This window comes from Cryptomeria japonica, chromosome 5 (genome assembly GCF_030272615.1).
Source record: "Cryptomeria japonica chromosome 5, Sugi_1.0, whole genome shotgun sequence".
Lineage (NCBI taxonomy): Eukaryota > Viridiplantae > Streptophyta > Pinopsida > Cupressales > Cupressaceae > Cryptomeria > Cryptomeria japonica.
The window spans coordinates 22,040,162-22,059,257 of record NC_081409.1 but is presented as its reverse complement, the minus strand read 5'-3'; the positions used below and the strand labels follow the sequence as shown (position 1 = coordinate 22,059,257).

The 19,096-nt window shown below is 39.5% G+C and overlaps 1 protein-coding gene across 2 annotated transcripts in view; it reads left to right on the top strand.

Moving 5' to 3' along the window:
* LOC131052903 (large ribosomal subunit protein bL19c) overlaps nucleotides 1-11,759 on the top strand; it is an 86,512-nt gene extending 74,753 nt beyond the window's left edge. Inside the window, exon 7 of one of the 2 annotated variants that reach the window (XM_057987543.2) lies at nucleotides 11,392-11,759. In XM_057987543.2, the coding sequence (XP_057843526.2) occupies nucleotides 11,392-11,497 (106 nt within the window). In that variant the 3' untranslated portion in view covers nucleotides 11,498-11,759. Of the gene's footprint in view, nucleotides 1-10,959; nucleotides 11,152-11,391 lie in introns of those variants that run through there. The other variant, XM_057987544.2, reaches the window with a different exon arrangement.
* The last annotated feature ends 7,337 nt before the right edge of the window (nucleotides 11,760-19,096 follow it).

The window sequence follows — 19,096 nt, the reverse complement described above, 5'->3', positions numbered from 1 at the left end:
GCAACTTTATTCTGTGTTTGACGTAGTCAGAAAAAACACATCAACAAGACTTAGGCTTGGGGTTCTGGAGTTTTGGGGAAGAGAAAAGGAGACTAAGGAAAGGAACTTCGGAACCTCGGGGTTCCGGAATTCCGGGGAAGAGAAGAAGAGGCTAAGGAAAGGAACTTCGGAACCTCAGGGTTTCAGAGTTCCGGGGAAGAGAAGAAGAGACTTAGGAACTTGGGAACTTTGGAGTTTCGGCAAGACAACACTTCATACCTCATAATTCCATTGCTTTCTCCTTGATCCAATTGGGGCAACCCTGGTCCATGGAACATATCTCTGATCGGTTCTCACTGATGGACCAAGGGTGTCATAAAATGACAACATTTTTGACGACCTCTACGGGATGTTTGCCTGCTAAGCATATAGATTAGAAGCCTTGAGCATCCATTGGGGACTGAGTCATTGAAAAGCCCCAAAACATGTGTGCACCATCACTTGGAGGGAAACTGGAAACTAGAGCACACACTCTCTTAAGGAGAATGTGGCAGGTGCACAAGCACTTATGAAAGCAAAACAACTTCTAGTCTAATATTTACATAGTCATCAACACCCTCTTTAGAAGCAGGGCTTGAGATGAATCCCATTCATTGGGATTGGAAGAACTTCACCATCAAGCCTGGAGAGATGAAATGCATTGGCCTCCTTGCAACTAGTGATGATATATGGACCACTCCAGATAGCATCAAATGTGGAATGTCGCCCGGCCTTGGCTCTGTCTGCATCCCACTTTAGAAATAGATCTCCCTCTTTGAAGACCCTAGTAGTAGCCTTTTTATCAAAAACTCTCTTGACCTGTTCTTGATGAGTCTCAAGCGTATGCATAGCCTGACCTCTAACCTCGTCCAACTCCATTAGCTCAACTAGCCTTACTGTCATGGCATCATTCTCTGTCAATTCCAGCTGATGTGCTAGTTCAAGAGAGGGTAACTCTAGGGAAGTTGGAAGTCTTGCTTCTTTCCCATATACCAGCACGAAGGGGGAGTTATTGATCGCCATCTTGGGTGTGAGCCTGTCAGCCCATAAGGCTGTCCTCAGCTTAGTATGCCACGACCTCTGGTTGTCTTCAATTGTCCTTTTGATTATCCTGATGAGGTTCTTGTTGGAGGAGTCAGCTAAGCCATTACCCCGAGGGTAATAATTGGATGACGTCCTCAAGTATGCACCATGCTTAATTGCCCAAGAACTGATTTGGGTTCCAATGAATGCCTTGGCATTATCTGATATGATGGTGGAGGGGACACCTAATCTTGTCACAATTCCATCAAGGAATTCCAATACTGAGGCCTCAGTGGCATCCCTCAATGCAACTGCCTCTATCCACCTAGTGAAGTAGTTTGTTGCGGCCAAGATCCACTTGTGGCCAGCACTAGGTGGATTTATCATGCCAATGAAGTCTAAACCCCATTGTGCGAATGGTTGATCTGCTCGGATGGGGTGAAGAGGTAGGGCGGCTAGTCTTTGCTTTCCAGAGAAGAAAGCACATTTCTTGCAATTCTTCACCCATCTATGTGAGTCATTGAATAAGGATGGCCAGTAATAACCAACCCTCATTATTTTGATAGCTGTAGTCCGTGCAGAGAAGTGGCCCCTTGAAGAGCCATCATGAAATTCTTCTAACAATCTGCTGACTTGATTTTGCTCGATACATCTTAACAAGACTCCATTAGAGTCTCTTCGAAAAAGGGTGCCATCCACTAAGGCATAGGGAATGGACTGCAACCTGAAATGCCTTCTTTTGGTCCTGTCTAGACCTTGGGGGTATCTACCTTCCATTAAGAAGGTGGTCATGTCACCTACCCAATTGAATTGAGTGTCGTTGCTAGTTGGTTGATCCTCTTGTAACACAAGGGCGACCTCTGAAGTAGTCTCAGAAGATGAGACAAGTTGTTCACATAGGCCCTTGCCTCTTACACGCTTGGTGATCTTGATGTTGATGTCGTATTCCATGACCTTGGTTATCCACCCAACCCTCTTCTCACTGATGTCCTTGTTTAGAAGGAAGTCCTTGACACTTGCATGTGGAACTAAGAGCTAGATCCTGTTGTTAGACAACATGTGTCTGAACTTTTTTAATGCCCTTACAACAGTGAGGACCTGCTTCTCTACATAGCTATACTTAAGCTCATAGTTTTTTAACCCCTCACTAAAGAAGGCAATAGGTTGCTCCAGATTATCATTGTTCAGCTGTGTTAGGATAGTTGAGATGGTAGATTCTCCTTCGAAGGCATAGAGGATAAAATCCCTTTCATAGTTGGGGTTGACAAGGGTAGTGGCCTGAGCAATTGCTTGTTTAATCTCTTCAAAGCCGGCCCTTCCCTCCTTGGTCCAACTGAAAACCAAATTTTTCTTCAATATGGAGGTGAGGAGTTTTACCATGGTGGCAAGGTTGGGAATGAACCTCCTCACAAAGTTGATCCTACCAAGGAAACTTTGCAATCCTTTCTTGTGACTAGGGAGTGGGAGAGAAAGAATAGCTTCCACTCGCTTTGGATCAATGGTCAAGCCCTCTTTGGATATAATGTGCACTAGCAATCTTCCTTGATCAGTAGCAAATACACACTTGCTAGGGTTTAGGGACACACCATACTCCCTGCATTTCATGAACACCTGCTCAAGATGACCAAGATGGTCAGCTGCATGCTTTGAATAAACAGTTATGTCATCAAGGTATATAAGCACAAACTTTGCTAATACCCCCTTGAAAGCCATGTCCATTGCTCTTTGAAACATGGCACCTACATTGGTTAGCCCAAAAGGTATCTTACAATAAGCATAGGTACCCCACTTATTAGTAAATGCAGTCTTGTATTGGTCTAATTCTTGGACTAAAATTTGATTGTAGCCTGAATACCCGTCCAAGAATGAAAATCTTTCTAAGCCACTAACCCTTTGGAGAATCTGCTCCATGGAGGGAAGGGGATAATGATCCTTGAGGGAGGCTCTATTGAGGTCCCTAAAGTCTACACATAGTCTGATTTCCCCATTTTTCTTCCTTACAGAGACAAGGTTGACTACCCAGGAGGAGTGCTTGATAGGGAAGATGATATTGGCTTCTATGAGCTTGGTCAACTCCTTCCTCATTAGTGGCTCAATCTTGGGGTTTATTGGCCTTTCCTTTTTTCTAACTGGCTTTGCATCTGGGTTTAGCTCTATAATATGCTGGGCTAAGCTAGGGTCAAAACCCTTCAAATCTTCATAGGTCCAAGCAACTATGTCATCATATTTTTGACAAAGTTCAACAAAAGCTTCTTGTTTAGTTGAGGAACATACCTTGCCCAAGTTTAGAGACCTACCCTCAGCAACAACAACTGGCTTGTAATCATGCTTCTTTGTAGCCAGGTTCATCTTCTTCTTCAATTGGTCATCCGAGTCGAAAATGCCTTCCAAGGTAACTAGACCTTTAGGCAACTTGTTGGAGTTGAGCTGCATGATTTGATCTCCATATTGGTCTTGCAACTTAGATTGATTTTTAGTAGAAAATTCTGCTTCATTTTGCAAGAAATTAACAATTTGCTGATCACTTTCGAATACTTGCCAATTTGCCTGATTGTCTGGGACAACATGCCTCACAACAAGCCTGATGTGTTGTTCCTTGTTGCTTGCAACATGCGCTGGTATGTCGAACTGAGCACCAACCGCTGCAAGCCTATCAGCATGCTTGTTCTGACTTCTAGGAATACTCTGGATGTTGAAGGCCTCGGATCCTTCAATCAAATCCCAAACATCGTGTTTGTATGATTTGAGTAGGTTGTTCTTTGTTATACTTTGAGCTTGGATGTGATTAACAACCAATTCACTATCTCCAAATACTTGCAAGGTTCTGATCTTTTTGTTTTGTGCAAGTTGGAGGCCTTGGATCAAGGCTTCATACTCATCGACATTGTTGGTGCAACCAAACTGAACCCTAAAAGAGAAGAAATATTTCTCTTGCTCAGGAGAAACAAGCATCACACCAACACCTGCACTGTTTCTGTTTCTTGAACCATCAAAAAACATACTCCATAACCCCTCTGAATCTCCTTGTGTCTTGATGAGGTTAGGGATAGGAGTATCCTCTTCATGGATACAATAGGTACCAAGCCTAGTCTCTTCAGTCTCAGCTAATGGATCAAACTGAAAAACATTGGCCCATTCATCCAACAAACAATTAGGGACCTCTTGCAAAAGAGTAGCAGGCTCATGGACAGTACACTCCCCCCCCTCTTCGTGCAAAGTGCAATTCATGTTTATAGGGCTGGGGGTGTAGGGCTCAATGTGGTTTTGCGCAATGGGCTCTGCCCTTATGGTAACCTTGGTACCATACCTTGTTCGAAATAGCATGTGGGACCAATCAGAAGACAGGTATCCACCTATCTTGGCAGTGAAGTCTCTAGATAGACAGATGGCAAAGAAGGCAGGCAGTTCGATGATTGATACGTCTTGCAAGATAGCGCATCCAGGGCATGCATGCAAGGTTAACTTCAATTTTTTAACAACCCCTACTGTCTTAATAGAAGTGCCATCCAATTGGACCACCCCCTTAGTCACAGACTCATATTGTATGCCAAGAAGATCAACTACCTTCTTAGGCATGATTGAGCTACTAGCTCCTGAATCTATCATGCAGTTGTGAACTAAGTTATCTCCTATGATTAAGGAGAGATAGAAGCGGGAGGCTTGCTGATCTTGCTTGAATCTTCTTCCTCCTTGGGTTTTACCAAACTAGTGGAAAATGCCTTCTTGCTGACTGCTGCCTCATCACTTGATTGGTTCATGTCTTTCAGTGCCTCCTTGAGCAAATCTCTTTGAGATGGGATGGAAAGGGCCTCCCACATAGTGACATTGAGGTTGGCCTTCTTCATCTGATCTACTATATTGAAAGGAACATCAATTGATTTTAGAGGCCCCTTTGAGGCTACAAGGTCTACCTTTGCTTTTTGGATGACTTGGGCCTCTTCTTGCCTCTTGTTCCCTTGCATAGTGTTTTGGCTTGTATCCTGGACAGCTACAGTGGGCGTTGGAGCTTGGGCTAATGTTGAAGGTGAGGCAGCTTCCATGGCTCTCTTCTTTGACCTTTTATATTGTAGCATAGACTTACCATTTGTTTGGTTCATACCACAAAATTCTGCCTCCTGCCAATTGACAAAGGTAGAATCTCCTTGTAAGTGAGCCTGATTGCCAACACTAGGCTGATTTAGGTCATATTGTTGGCTAGAGGTGGTTGACTCATTCTGCACTACTAAGGCTTGGACAAACTCTCCATATTGGCATGCACCTTGGTTGTGTGGCTGACCGCATGGTTGACACCAATCTTGCTCTTGGGCGAGGTTGTTTTGCATTGGAACTATTGCTTTTGAGTCGCTTGCAGCTATGGGGTTCACACTATTCAAAGGCTTGGCATTGCTCCATTGGTTTTGCCCTTGAAAGGGTGGCCTATTCTGCTGATAGTTGTGATTTTGTGCTTGATAAGGTCTGCTATGCTGAGCTTGTTGCCTCTTTAGTGTCACCAGCTCATTGCCAAAGTTTTGCAATAGAGTCTTGACTTCATGGAGCTCATTAGAGGATGTAGAGGATGTGGATGGTTGACCTGCAGGCACCATGGGGATAGGAGCCAAGGTGGGTTGTTGAGTAGGAGCTTCTTGGAAGAGAGGCATTGGAGGCCTTGGAGCTATCTTCCCAGCCTGTATCAAGCAATTTTCTGCCCTTATGGCTATGTCATATGCATTCGGTAGAGAGGTTCCACCCATTGTTTGTATCATGACAGCCATATCGCTGTTGAGAGCTCTCAGATAATACAAGGCGGCATGATTTGGAGATGGCTTCACTAGAGTAGGGATTCTATTCCATGTCTTTTGGAATCTGAAATTGAAATCTCCCATGAACTCATGAGGTGCCCTCTTAATTGTAGTTAACTGCTCCACAAGTGATAGGTGATCACTTTTATCTTCGAAATGGTTGCACAACTTCTCCCCTAATTCATCCCAATTTTGAATGGAGCTAGACGACAACCCTTTATACCACTGCAAAGCTTTTCCTTTCAAAGATGTGGCTAAGAGCCTGACAACAACATCATCCTGAGTGACATTATGGACAGAGCAGATGTTTGCAATGTCTTGAATATGCTCAATGGGGGTAGTAGTTGTTTCACCAGTGAAGTATGCTATACTCTTTAATGCAGCCACTGGTATATCATTCCATTGGGTCAAAATAAGAGGACTCCCCCCATTGAAGGTAACAAAAACTTGATTTCTGGCCATGTGAAACAATGGTCTATCGATATGAGTGGTGGGAGCCCTAGACCGTAATGGTCTTGTAAATGGAGGGGTAGAGAAAGACCTAGGTGATGGGGTGTTTACAACCTGGACTCCCCTAATTGGTGACAATGAAGGTCTACCTCTCCGCCTTCTAGAACCTGAAGATGAGAGTTCTACAAATTGGAAACTACCTTTAGAAGACGCCCTTGTATGAATTCTGGGCATGAAATCAGCAACAAGTCATGAACAAGAGACTGGACTTGTGAGTAGAGTCGCCAAGTGCTTGAAAGGTGATTGCCTCTAAAGGCTGAGATACTAAGAACAACACTAAATCCTTAGCATGTAAATCAAAAATCTATCCCACCGGGCATGCCAAAAACTATTATCACAAAAGCTTGCACCCTTGCTGAGCTATCAACTCAACAAGCTTGTGAAACATGGAAACAACCCTAAAGTGTGGGACCTTGGGCAAGGGGGTTGAATCTTTGGAGAAGGTCGACTTCCTTCTCAATCCAAGTGCAGGTGTTGAACCAACTCAACTCAACGCTTCAAGTGCAGGTGTCTAAACTTATCCTAACAACTTGCAGAGGAAAAGGGAAGAGAAAAATGCTTAAAATGAAAGGAGGTGATGCACGAAGATAAGAGATGTTTCTCTCCCCACTCGAAATGGCACAAAGAATCAACTGAAATACCCAGGAGATGCACAAACTTCAGTTGCATGAATGACCTTAACACATGTATGGAGGTTAGGACTTGCTAAATGTCAAGAGGGGAGAAGGTTTCCCACAAGACACACCCAGAAACAGGTTAGACAAACATACACTTACAATGAAGGTAAGAACACATACACAACATACATAAGTTGAAGTAAGGCGAGAATGATGATTTCAATTCATTATAAGGCCAATGGCCAAACTTACAATTGCAAAAATGCAAGATAAATACAAGTCTTTAAGAGAAGTGAAAGAGCATAGAATAACTCAAGCCAGCAGGGAGAGAACCCTTTACAATGAGGCATAACAACCTTATATAGAAAACTGGTCACAAGAGTTGTTGGAGCATTAATAGCCTTGAGTGTTGATCATGCCGTCTGGAAGTGCTGCAAGCCGGAAGGAAGTTGGGAAGACTTAGGCTTGGGGTTCCGGAGTTCCAGGGAAGATAAAAGGAGACTAAGGAAAGGAACTTCGGAACCTCGGGGTTCCGGAGTTTCGGGGAAGAGAAAAGGAGACTAAGGAAAGGAACTTCGGAACCTGGGGGTCCCGGAGTTCCAAGGAAGAGAAGAAGAGGCTAAGGAAAGGAACTTTGGAACCTCGGGGTTTTGGAGTTCCGGGGAAGAGAAGAAGAGACTTAGGAACTTGGGAACTTGGGAGTTCTGGAGTTCCAGCAAGACAACACTTCACACCTCACAATTCCATTGCTTTCTCCTTGATCCAACTGGGGCAGTGCTGGTTCATGGAACATATCTCTGATCGCTTCTCACTGATGGACCAAGGGTGTCAAAAAATGACAACACCACCCATTGATAGATCTGGAGTTGGTAAATCTGGGTAGATCAGAGTAATGAACTTTCTACCTTTCACATCGCCATCTGCTGTTTTAAATGCAACCATATCTTCATTGACCAATCCTTAGTTGTTTTGTTGGCATAAAGGATGTAAGTGTCTGTGAACATGGTGGCTCAATAAATCTTGGCAGGTAACCCCTGGCAAGTGATCTAGGCTTAACTCTCTTGCAGCCATGGCATTTCTTCAAAGAATTTCAGATCTACAGATCAAAACATGACTGACAGTGATGCACCTTCCTCTAGCCTTTGGATCTAGTTCCTTTGCTGGGTGCCCTCAATCTGAAACTTGATGTTCACCTGGAAGAGGACTGTTAGGTGATCAGGATCTAAAATTTTCTCCCCCAATGTGCCAGGTGCAGAAAATACAATTTGCAGCTCCACAGGCCTGCACAAGGTATGAGCAGGATAAATCATGAACTACAGAATGCAAAAGGATATTAATGGCAGGTTAGGGTTTTTGTCTCAACCTCCTTACATTGCACAGGGGTTTCATCCTGCAACTGCATCAGACTTGACAAATCATCCAAACTTCCATCATACTCATCAAGACCTGCAAATGCATTTACATAGGTCTTTTCTAGGTGGGGCATATTTGATGTTAAAATGCATTTAAAAAAAATTCTATATTGTATAGCTTTGTCATTTTTTAGTCCGCATCTGACATAATTTAACCAGAAATGTTTATAGTTGTCATTTACCAAAAACTGATATTGATATACAAATTCTGTGAACTGAAAAGAGTCTTTTAATATTGGATGTAAAGGAAAAGATGTATTGAGAAGGTAAACAAAAATCTGCCAAAACAATTATTTGATAAAGACTGCATCTCCAGCATATTTGCAGGTTGAACCTGAAGAGCTTGTTGTTAATTTTAGGATCAGACTGATGACAGTAAACAGAAAATAACAAATGCAACACACATAACACAGTGATACCCTGGGAAAACCTCCCTCTTGGAGGTGGAAAACCCAGCAAGAATGTCTCAGATCAGATTAGGATAAACACAGTAGCAAATTACAATCTTAACCCTTCTTAGGGCACACAATAACTTATCTGATATATAGATCTGATCAGACTTGATGTCACCACCCAGAATGCAGATTGCTGATCATATATTGGAGTTCGCTTGTCTTGGAGAGAGGTCGCTCAGTATGAACAAGAATTTAGTAGTGCATAGCAGGTTCGGCAGCCCAGAATGATAGTTCGCCCAGCCTAGGAAGAGTTCGCCCAGCAAGTTCGCTTTACCTAGAAGTTGATTGCTCAGCATAAAATAGGATTTCGCCAGACCTAAGACACGTTCGCTGACTGGGACTTCAATTCGCTGCTCTATGATGATAACCGAACCTCAAGCTGCTGCCCTTTAGTTATTCGCTGATGCAGAGATGATTCGCACAAATGAATGGCAGATAGATTGCTTGATGATGATGTGATCTTCAATTGATCTTACATATGTAGGGATTGATCCATTTAATTACCCTTGGTCGGCCTTGTATAGTTTTGGTGCCAAGTTACATTAGTATAACTATAGGACTTGACCTATATCATTAATACAAGTTACACCCATTGCCCAAATAGGGCCTGACCCAAATAGGGTTTACACATTTACACAAAGTAAGATGCCAAAATGCTAAGGCCAATAGGCCACTTAGCATTTTATGTACTAGGTTGGCTCTAGAAGGGATACGACCTAGCTACACATCAACACTTGTAAACAGACCACACATATGCATCCAATAACACAATCATCAAGACAGAAAATTCACTAACATATCAAAATTTGGAACTTGTTCATAGCTTGTAAAACTGAAGAGCTGTAAAAAAAATACCGATTTGTTGTTAGACTGGGCTTTCATAAGGGATATTCTATTATTCAGTTGTGCAGTCTCTTCATGTTTAGCAACAAGATGCAACTGGTAACCATAGTTATCTTCAAAATGATGTAGTTTCTTAAGTTTCCGATCACATGCAAGGCCTGTTCCTTAAAGCTACAAAATTCTGAAAAGATACAGATGATGCATTAGACAGATTCCACAGTGACAAATGCCTTGGTCAGACCTATCTTCAATTGCAATTGGATGCACTGATGCCAATCAGAAAACTTCCATCATAGGAAGATGAGATTAGGTAGGAGTCAAGGTCAGACTTTGTGAAAGGTGTTGGGTTGAGCATATTACCTTTTGCTTCTTCTTCTTTGTTTTCCTTCTCTTCATGCACCATTGATCTAAAGTTTTCTGGTTAAAGTATTCACTGCGTCCAATAATCCTTTAGATTGTCCCAAAGTTCCTTCATTTGGTTTGAAGAAAACGGTGCAGAGTTGGGCCTAGCCAGATTGATATTAATGTCTGCTGTTTGAGAGAACATATATAAGAAAAAAGAAATGTATCTATAGAAATTCTGAAGGGGAATCACAATGTCATTTGTGAAGTAGAGCCATTAACCACAATGCTGAATTGACAAAGTCTTGAAGGCATCTTGAATCATTGGATTTCAGAATGAGTGCCAAATCAGTGTGATATTAAAAGTGGCCTGTATTTTGTGGATTTGGGGACTAAGTATCAAAGCTCTTCTCAATTGGCATTTAAGACTGAGCTAGTCATCATTAAACACAATAATATTAATAGAATTGGATTAGCAAGAAGTTTGATGGGACCTTATCTAGGCCGCTTATCCATGTGGCAAAAGTGAACCAATTTTAGCTAGGAGTTTGCTACTTGCATTGCCATTTCTTTGAATGTGAGTAAATTGAATTTCAGTGAAGGCAGGTATAATATTCTGGGAATCAAAGCAAAGGAAATACAAATTGTTTCTGTTTATCATTCTCAACAATCATGGAAGTAATGCTCATCCTTGAAGTTGGTTTCATATCATCTAAGGTCATATCCATTTCAATGGCATTTTCTTTTTCACATTTCTTAATCTATGGCTCAGTAGAACAGAACAGATTTGCTCTCTTTGGAGCTTTTTAATCTCATATTTATGTCTGCTCTGCAAATGTTCTACTTATATTTGCTAAACCGACCCTTTATCTGTACAAAAAATTGTTGTTATTGACCATAAGTAGATCTTCCAGAGTTTACCTTTGACTTCTTGTCTTTGTTATAACTTGTACACCTCTAGGTGATGCATTTTGGATCAATTTATGTTGCCATAACTTGCAAAGAATCTGCCTCCTCTGATGTCAGGACGCCTTGGAGAAAATTACCTGCATCTGAGATGTAATTTAAGGTTTTCATATGTGCTATATTCCAAAGAACTGATGCCTGCATACACATGGCACCATTAGAATTGAGTTTTAGTGTGTAGATTGCAACTGATTTCTGTTAGATTATAGGAGTTCGGCTATTTATGGAAAATGCATTGTCTTTCTTTTTAACTCCATTGTCAACTAAAATATTGATACATTTTGCATATTTGTGATATGTATGGATTTGGGTTTCTGTTGAGAAAATTAAATCTGTTTTCCTTTTTTATTTCTATAAATTCTTCTCTCAAAAAAATGCTATAACATTATATAAGTCTTGTCCTTGATTATATTTGTTAATGTCACAGCTATTCACCAAATATCAAACAAATAAAAGTTTTGGACAAGAAAAGAGTGCGAAGGGCAAAACTTTACTATCTCCGGGAGAAGATGGGCTCCAGTGGTAAAAAATAAAATACGAAATTCACAAGAATTTGTCAGCATGCTGCAGGAGGATTATAATTATGAAGATGAGATATTGCTTGAATTTAAGTAAATGTTCAAAATCTATGATGCAAGTTTAACATGAAGTGCCGAGTTCAACACAATGAGAGAATGGCATTCACTTCAGCTGTTTTTGCGGTATTTTTTGTATTTGTAAACATTTATGACATTATTTTTGATCAGTGTAAACAGAAGTGGCATAAACTTCTTGTTGGAAATTTATGATTCTTTTCGTTTGTGATGCTGGTAGCAATAATTTTCTCCCTTTCTTCAATATAAGATGGAAAATGGACTTATTTTCTCCACACCACAAACGGCTAATGGTGCAATGTTGCACTTGATCTCATTAAACCACTTCATTGTAGTATAAATCTCAAATTGACATCAATTGGTGGCTGTCATGTTCCCTTTGCAGACGTGATGTGGTAAGGCAATAATTAATTAATTAAATTAAGTTGTCAAAAGTAAGTCATTTAACGGACAACTGATATTTAATTAATTATTTTATTAATATTGGACAATTTATTTAGAGAAAAATGACTTTTTGGGGGGGCCAAATGTAAAGTTAAATAAAAAGGATTATTAAAAGTTATTTTGAGAGGGGAATGAAATATAATATCTCAAATATTGAAAAGGGGTATAAAAAAGGAGAGCTTGCAAAAAAGAAAATTCATTTTTGGCATTTTATTTTCGGAACCCCAGCTTAGGAGATTGAGCAATTGTCTGTCTTTTCTGTCCTAGGAAGAAAACTTTATAGCAAAGACTGGTTTTGAGGACAGAAACCGTCCTATTCAATTTGTGAATCGATTCATCCACGATTCACTGGTATGCTGAAATTAGGAAATTTTTTGATAATTGAAGCTTGACAGATAAATATCTATATATTTCATTTCTAGGTTGCAGCTGATTGCAATATTTGGATAGCAAATTATTTGAGAAATGTGAGAATAAAGATTAATATTGCTAATCACATCATCGAAAAAGGCAGACCATACAATTTTATTTGGCATAGACAGCCAGTAAATAGTGGCCGTACCATCTATATTCTATGAAGCTGCCTTACAAATGTGAAAGAGGGCCATATGAAATAAATAGGTGAATCGCTTGGTATCTGGGGAGTTTAGGGAACTATAATCCCAGCTGCACCCTGTTGGGGGTTAATTATTATCTTTCAAGGTGGGACACAGCTCTTTTGGGAGAAATATAGAGCCATACAACTTTATATAGGCAGTCAATTATGTCCATTCAGATCTCTGTCAAATGTTAATATTTTATCATAAGTTTTTTCAAGAAATTCAATCACCTATCTGCCTCAATTTAAATGTCAGAATTTCTATTTATTTTCAGTTATAAGTATGTTTGTGGATAAATACTTCTGACTGCTGAATTAGTAGATTTGTATCAGAATTTCAAAATAATTTAATAACTGATTTCATAGTAGAATAGACATTGTTATTCCTACATAGATCTTGTGAATGCAATATCAGTTGGTGCATAGTTATCTCTATTGTCATTTTATCGATTACTTGAAAAAATATATGAAATAGTTGGGATATTACAGTTCTTTGTCAGTTGGCATTTTATCAAATATTTGTCAAAATACTAAAAAAATAGCTTGGCTCTTTACAGTGGCTTGTATCTCTATATACTTCTACCATACCCCTACAGCTAGGGTTATATATGGTTAACTATCTGAGTGCTTTCAATATGAGGTCCATATGTGATCATAATCAGTTTGCATTCTAATGTACAAATCACTGACATGAAACTAAATTTACTTATGTGCTGATCCAATGCAAAATCCTATTGAAACGAACAAACATAAAGCAGACAATCAATATCTGTTACAGCTCTGTGCTGCCATATGTGTCTTTCATCCAACTTTGCATTTGTGTACATTGTCTTAGGTTTTAAGTATTATGTATTACCTATGTTTTTGGTTTAGGTTTAAATAACTAAGGATGTAACAACACCTGTAGAATAGATCTATTGTTTACTTATAGTTGAGTTGGAGGAGGGACATGAGGCTTAAAAATAGGATCAAAGCTCATTGTATTCTTGTATTCAATGTAATGAATATCAATAAAATAATGCTATTACTGTGTATTTGGTTGCAATATCTTAATATTTTATCAAGAAAAAGTTTCTTTGGTGAGTTTGATAACTTTTTGTTTGCTTTTTGTTTGATTTCTGTATGATTGTTGAGATTTTTTAAAAGACGAGCCATGACTGTTATGAACACAAGAAATAGAAGCAACATGCTAACAGAAGCGAGGGCAAGGTGAAGTGGAATGGCATTGAATAGCAGTCTAAGGGGAAGTAGTTTTGGTTGCTTTTGTCTTCAGATTTTTTGTGCTGGATTTGTAAGGTAGTGGTGAAGTTTGTAGAGGTGTGTGTGTTAAGAAGATCCCAGAAACCAAGCACGAAGACTGTGTGGCATGAGAATATTTTTGTGGCATTAACCACCATCACTGCAGTGAAGCCAACAAACAGAAAACAATCTGGTCAACGCTACCTTGACTGGTTGCCTTTGATAGAAGACTGCATAATTAGAAGTGCCCAAGACATCCATGGAGAAGCGGCTCTGTACTTGACGCCTTTTTGCCAGGTAGAAGGATATGTGACAAAGAAGCAATAATTGTAAAAAGATCTATTGCAAAAGAGTTCTGATTGTGGAGAGGGGTGAGACATATAAGTAAATGTCCAGCGTGAAATCACACTAATCTTGAAGGGAGTTGTTAGAGGAAATCATTTTGGGCACTTTGGAGCTCTTCAATTCAACAAGTAAATGGTTTCTGCTGCATGATTTCATGTGGGAGGATCTCACAAATTTGTTGAGAACATAGCATATCGTGAAGCAACTTGAGGTTGAGCAGCATCCAAGAAGAAAGAATTGTTAGTTATAAACAAGCAGAGAAAAGATAATTGAATGAAACCAAAACAGACATAAGCACATAACAATGCATAACACGATAGTTTAACGTGGTTCACCAATAAATGGCTACATCCACTGAAGCAAGGAAATCTAATCTATTAACCAATATCCAATACACTCCAGTACATAGACTGCACACATATTTATATATTCATACAAAGGTATAAATTGAAGAGTTGAGGGAGCCGAAAGGTCATGTGACCGTTGGGCTTCACATCCCAACAATCTCCCCTGTGAAGACCAACCGGTACAGCTATGCACTTTGACATCCCTGCTTCCAGTTCGAATCACATTACATCCAGCCTGCAAGATTTTAACTTCGCGAACTCTTGTTCACGTATGCTGCGGATACGCCTTCTCCAAATCAAATCGGACTCAAAATTTAACAGCCGAACATTTTCTCTTACAACTTTATCGAGTACAAACTCATCCATTAATCTATACTCGAGGACACCATGCCCTGCAGGTTTAAAATGCATTCCTTCATCCTTCAACATCTTCATATCATCAACAATCCTGCTGGCACACCACTCGACATTATCTAAAGGACAAACGTTTTTTTGTCTTTAACCACCTGCTTATGCAGTGAAAGGTGGAAGGTGTGGTTGCATGCTCCCCATGCAACTCCACATTCTTCACTAATTGCAGGATTGGACTGACACTTAACGCAAAGTTCCAAGATGGGGCTTTTGCAAATACCACAATTGTCAAACGCAATATCCCAAGCCCAAAGCGCTTTGGCTACTCGGAGCCCTCCCCAGACGGTACTACTTTCATTAATAGAAGTCAATCTTCTATGCTCTGCAAAATCAAGAGGTGAGTCATACTGACTCTCATCAAGCTTTAATTTCACAGTGCCAATATCCGCATGATGCTTAATTATCACTTTCGAGTCAATCACATCTACCAGAGTATTAAAATGAAACCCAAATCGGTGTTGCATCAACCCGTGTTGGTTCATCAATCCAACCAACTGTTTACAAGAAATTGGATCAGCCAACAGCCTCTTCGGTTCGCTTCCACCCAACTTTCCGTTTCCCCTTCCACCATAGTAAGCTCCTTTGAAACTTCCTAGATAATTACTGTTATGGCCTCTACGTCCCTTATGAGACGTTAGAAAGAAACTGCTAAAGGTTTGTGTGGCAATTTTATACTGCGCCTGTACAGTGACGAGATTAACACTCTTGCAAAGATCCTTACCGTTAAAGAAATCCTGCAACTTGGGAATTCGGGTCAATCCGCCTATGAGAACAACTTCACCTAGTTGATTCTTGTCGAACGTAGCATCTCTCGTGTATTTCTCCACCGGTTCATTCACCTCAACTGTGCTAACCGCCTCAAACACTACAGACCTGTGCCTGAGCCCACCTCTCTCGGTAGCACCAACACCTGCGTTCATAAAGGCTACGTCCAAAAACTCATCTGACGGTGAGACAATGTGCATTTCAGGACATATAAAGCCATGCTCTGCATCTCCGCGGTGGTTGTTGGTTGCATCAGCACTACCTATTTGGTAGTTTGAATCCAACAATAAAGATTCTTTTGCCTAACCAACAATATGGGCATCAAAGGATCTCATGCACACAATTTTGTGCCCATCTGAATTATGTCTGTAATCTTGTTTGTACCCATGCATCAAACTCTTCCCAAATCTCATGACTTTATTAAAATCTTCGTGGATTAGAAGCTTTGTGGAATCTCTAGCTTCTCCGACAACAATCCTGTTCTCCCTATTCTCAGGTAGCCTGCGTAGCTCCTCCGCCAAGGTATCATGTAACAACTCCTTATAAAACCTTGATGCCTGCCCACTGCAATGCCTGTCATTTAAGTTTTTGGTATTTCTAGCAGAAGTTTGTGCAACACCTGTAATTAATGCATTCCACTCTGCTTCTACTTCTGCAATCTTCATCAATAAATCATCGCTTTTGCAATATGCTTCTTCTTCAGGGTCATCCTCATTCGCTACATTCGAGACTACATCCTCCTCACCTCGAGAGGCATCCTCCTTATCTTGGAAGGGAAACAAACCAATCTCTTCTTCTTCAAACAACAAATACAACAAACCCTCTTCTTCTTCAAAGGAAGTCTCCTCTTTTTTCCAACCATCCCACCAACGACGTTTGGTTTCAACCTCCACTTGGACATCACTCTCTACCGAGTCTAGACTACCAAGAAATTTTTTGATGAATGATTCGACTCCATCATCTGATTCGGCCTCATCATTTGAAACTTCAGCTTGTTTGTTGATAACATAAAAGCACCCAACTCCGGGATTGAACAAAAAATAAGGGCACCCATCTCTAGGATCAACCACTCAATCGGATCCCATCTCTGCTCAACATTTCACCATAGCTCTGATACCAATTGTTAGTTATAAACAAACAGAGAAAAGATAATTGAATGAAACCAACACAAACATAAGCACATAACAATGCATAACACGATAGTTTAACTAGGTTCACCAATAAATGGCTACATCCACCGAAGCAAGGAAATCTTATCTATTAACCAATATCCAATACACATACACTCCAATACAGACTCCACACATATTTATATATTCATACAAACGAATAAATCAAAGAGTTGAGGGAGCCTAAAGGTCATGTGACCGTTGGGCTTCACATCCCAACAAGAATGGCTTTCAAACTTGTTTTTTTTATGATAATTTTTTTTCTATTAATTTATTAATTTGAGTTTAAATATTTGGATTTTCATGGATTCAGCTTGATCAGATTGTCCCATAGGCTATTTTTAGCCTCGTGGACGTTAAAATTCTTTCTTCTTCTTCTATATGTAAAATTTAGAAAAATTAAAATATTTGAAGTTAAAAGGTGGTCAATTAAATTAATTGGATATTTGGATATGTCAAGCGCTTAATTTTCTCTGACAAAATTTTACTGGTACAAACTAGTGTTGCGAAGCATCTCCAAAAGGAATTTGTTCCAGCTTCTTTAGCTTGTCGTATGTTATTGTTTTAGTATTTTCGTAGCGCAGATTAGGTTTGAATTCATGCTTGGAAGGATATTATCAAATTCATACTTTTTAACTCGAGAATTATTTACAGAATTGTCAGTTTTGTAAATCTCTATTATTAATTATATGGCAAAAAGATTTTGGCACTGATCTTATGATCTGTAAAATGTAATTGTTTTTCTGTAAAATGGTACACCAAACCATGCCTTTTTGTACCAAAGGTTTATGTTCGAATATGGATACATTATCAGTAGAACCTAACATCCATACAAGCGTTAATTGAAAAATGAATTACATTGTAATGGATGATATAAGTAGCAGGTAAATTAACATTGAAAAAGTCGGAAGAGTTTCATGCAATGATCCAAGACCATTGACATTGGCATGGTCAGTTGAGCCAATTGAGTCAATGAAGTTCTAGATAAGGTTGGAAGACCATAGGAGGAGAATATGCAATTTTTGGATTCGTCTCTAGCTTAGAGACTGGTGTAACTGTCCCATTAGCATTTGGTTCAGAAGGTTCCTAGTAAGATTCAGACCTCCTTTGATATGTAAGTGGAGGCCCATGTTACATTTGTGCATGGTAGGGTTTACCCTTATCCATGAAGTGTTATATTATTAGGAAATAAGGTTTACGTTTAATAATCTAATTAGTAAGTTAGTTGGGTGGATGGGAAGTTATTCCGATAATAGAAAATAATGGCTTTATAAAGCCAATACATTGGATGCAATAATGGAATTCCTTTTTCTGTGTGCAAGAAAGTAAATCTTTTATTCTTCTGTTTTTGCATCTCACATTGGTATCACAGTATTTCATATTTATGTGCCTGTGAATTTTGTTTGCTGCAATTTGTTTGCCACAAAGAAATGTGTCAAAGGTGCTGCGTTGAAGTTTTATGCTTTGGTGCCTGCGAATTGATGATGTTGGTTATCTGAGTTCACAGAGGAAATGCGTTTGAAAGTGGAGTTACACTGGCATTAGGCATGGAGTGATGTGGTATCTTGCAGTATGATAGAGACATGATTATTTATTTGTTTTTCCTGTGAAAATTACAGCCTGTGAGAGGTATGTGATACAGAAATCAAATCAGTTAATATCAATTTTTAACATGGAGAAATCATATATTATTCCATTGAGGGTCATGAATTGCAAAAAGATCTTTGGGATATAGTTAATGGAACTATTAAAAACCACACAATACAGATGAAGCATTAAAATGGGTAGCAAAAGATCGTAGAGCTACAACAGTGGTTGGTCTTGGGTCATTTGATGCATACTTACATCATATTGATTTGACAAAAACCTCAAACCAAATATGGCAAGGTCTTAATTCTTTATTTGGTTCACAGCCTTCAAGTGCCAAAATGGGAATGAAGCAAAAACTTTTTGGCTTGAAAATGGAAGAGGATTATATTATTGTTCAACACATTAGTTCATTTCGTTCTCTTCTTAATCAACTTGCCAGAATAAAATGTATAGTTGATGATGGTGATGCCAAAGTCATTTTATTAAATAGTATGCCTTCAAGTTTTGACAATATTGTGTTTATTTTAAACAAATTGAATCCGAGTCCAAGCTTAAAATTTGTGATATCTTAATTGATAGAGTGAAAAGAGTCACTAAAGCTTACTCAATTATCGAGGAAGTTGCTTTGTTT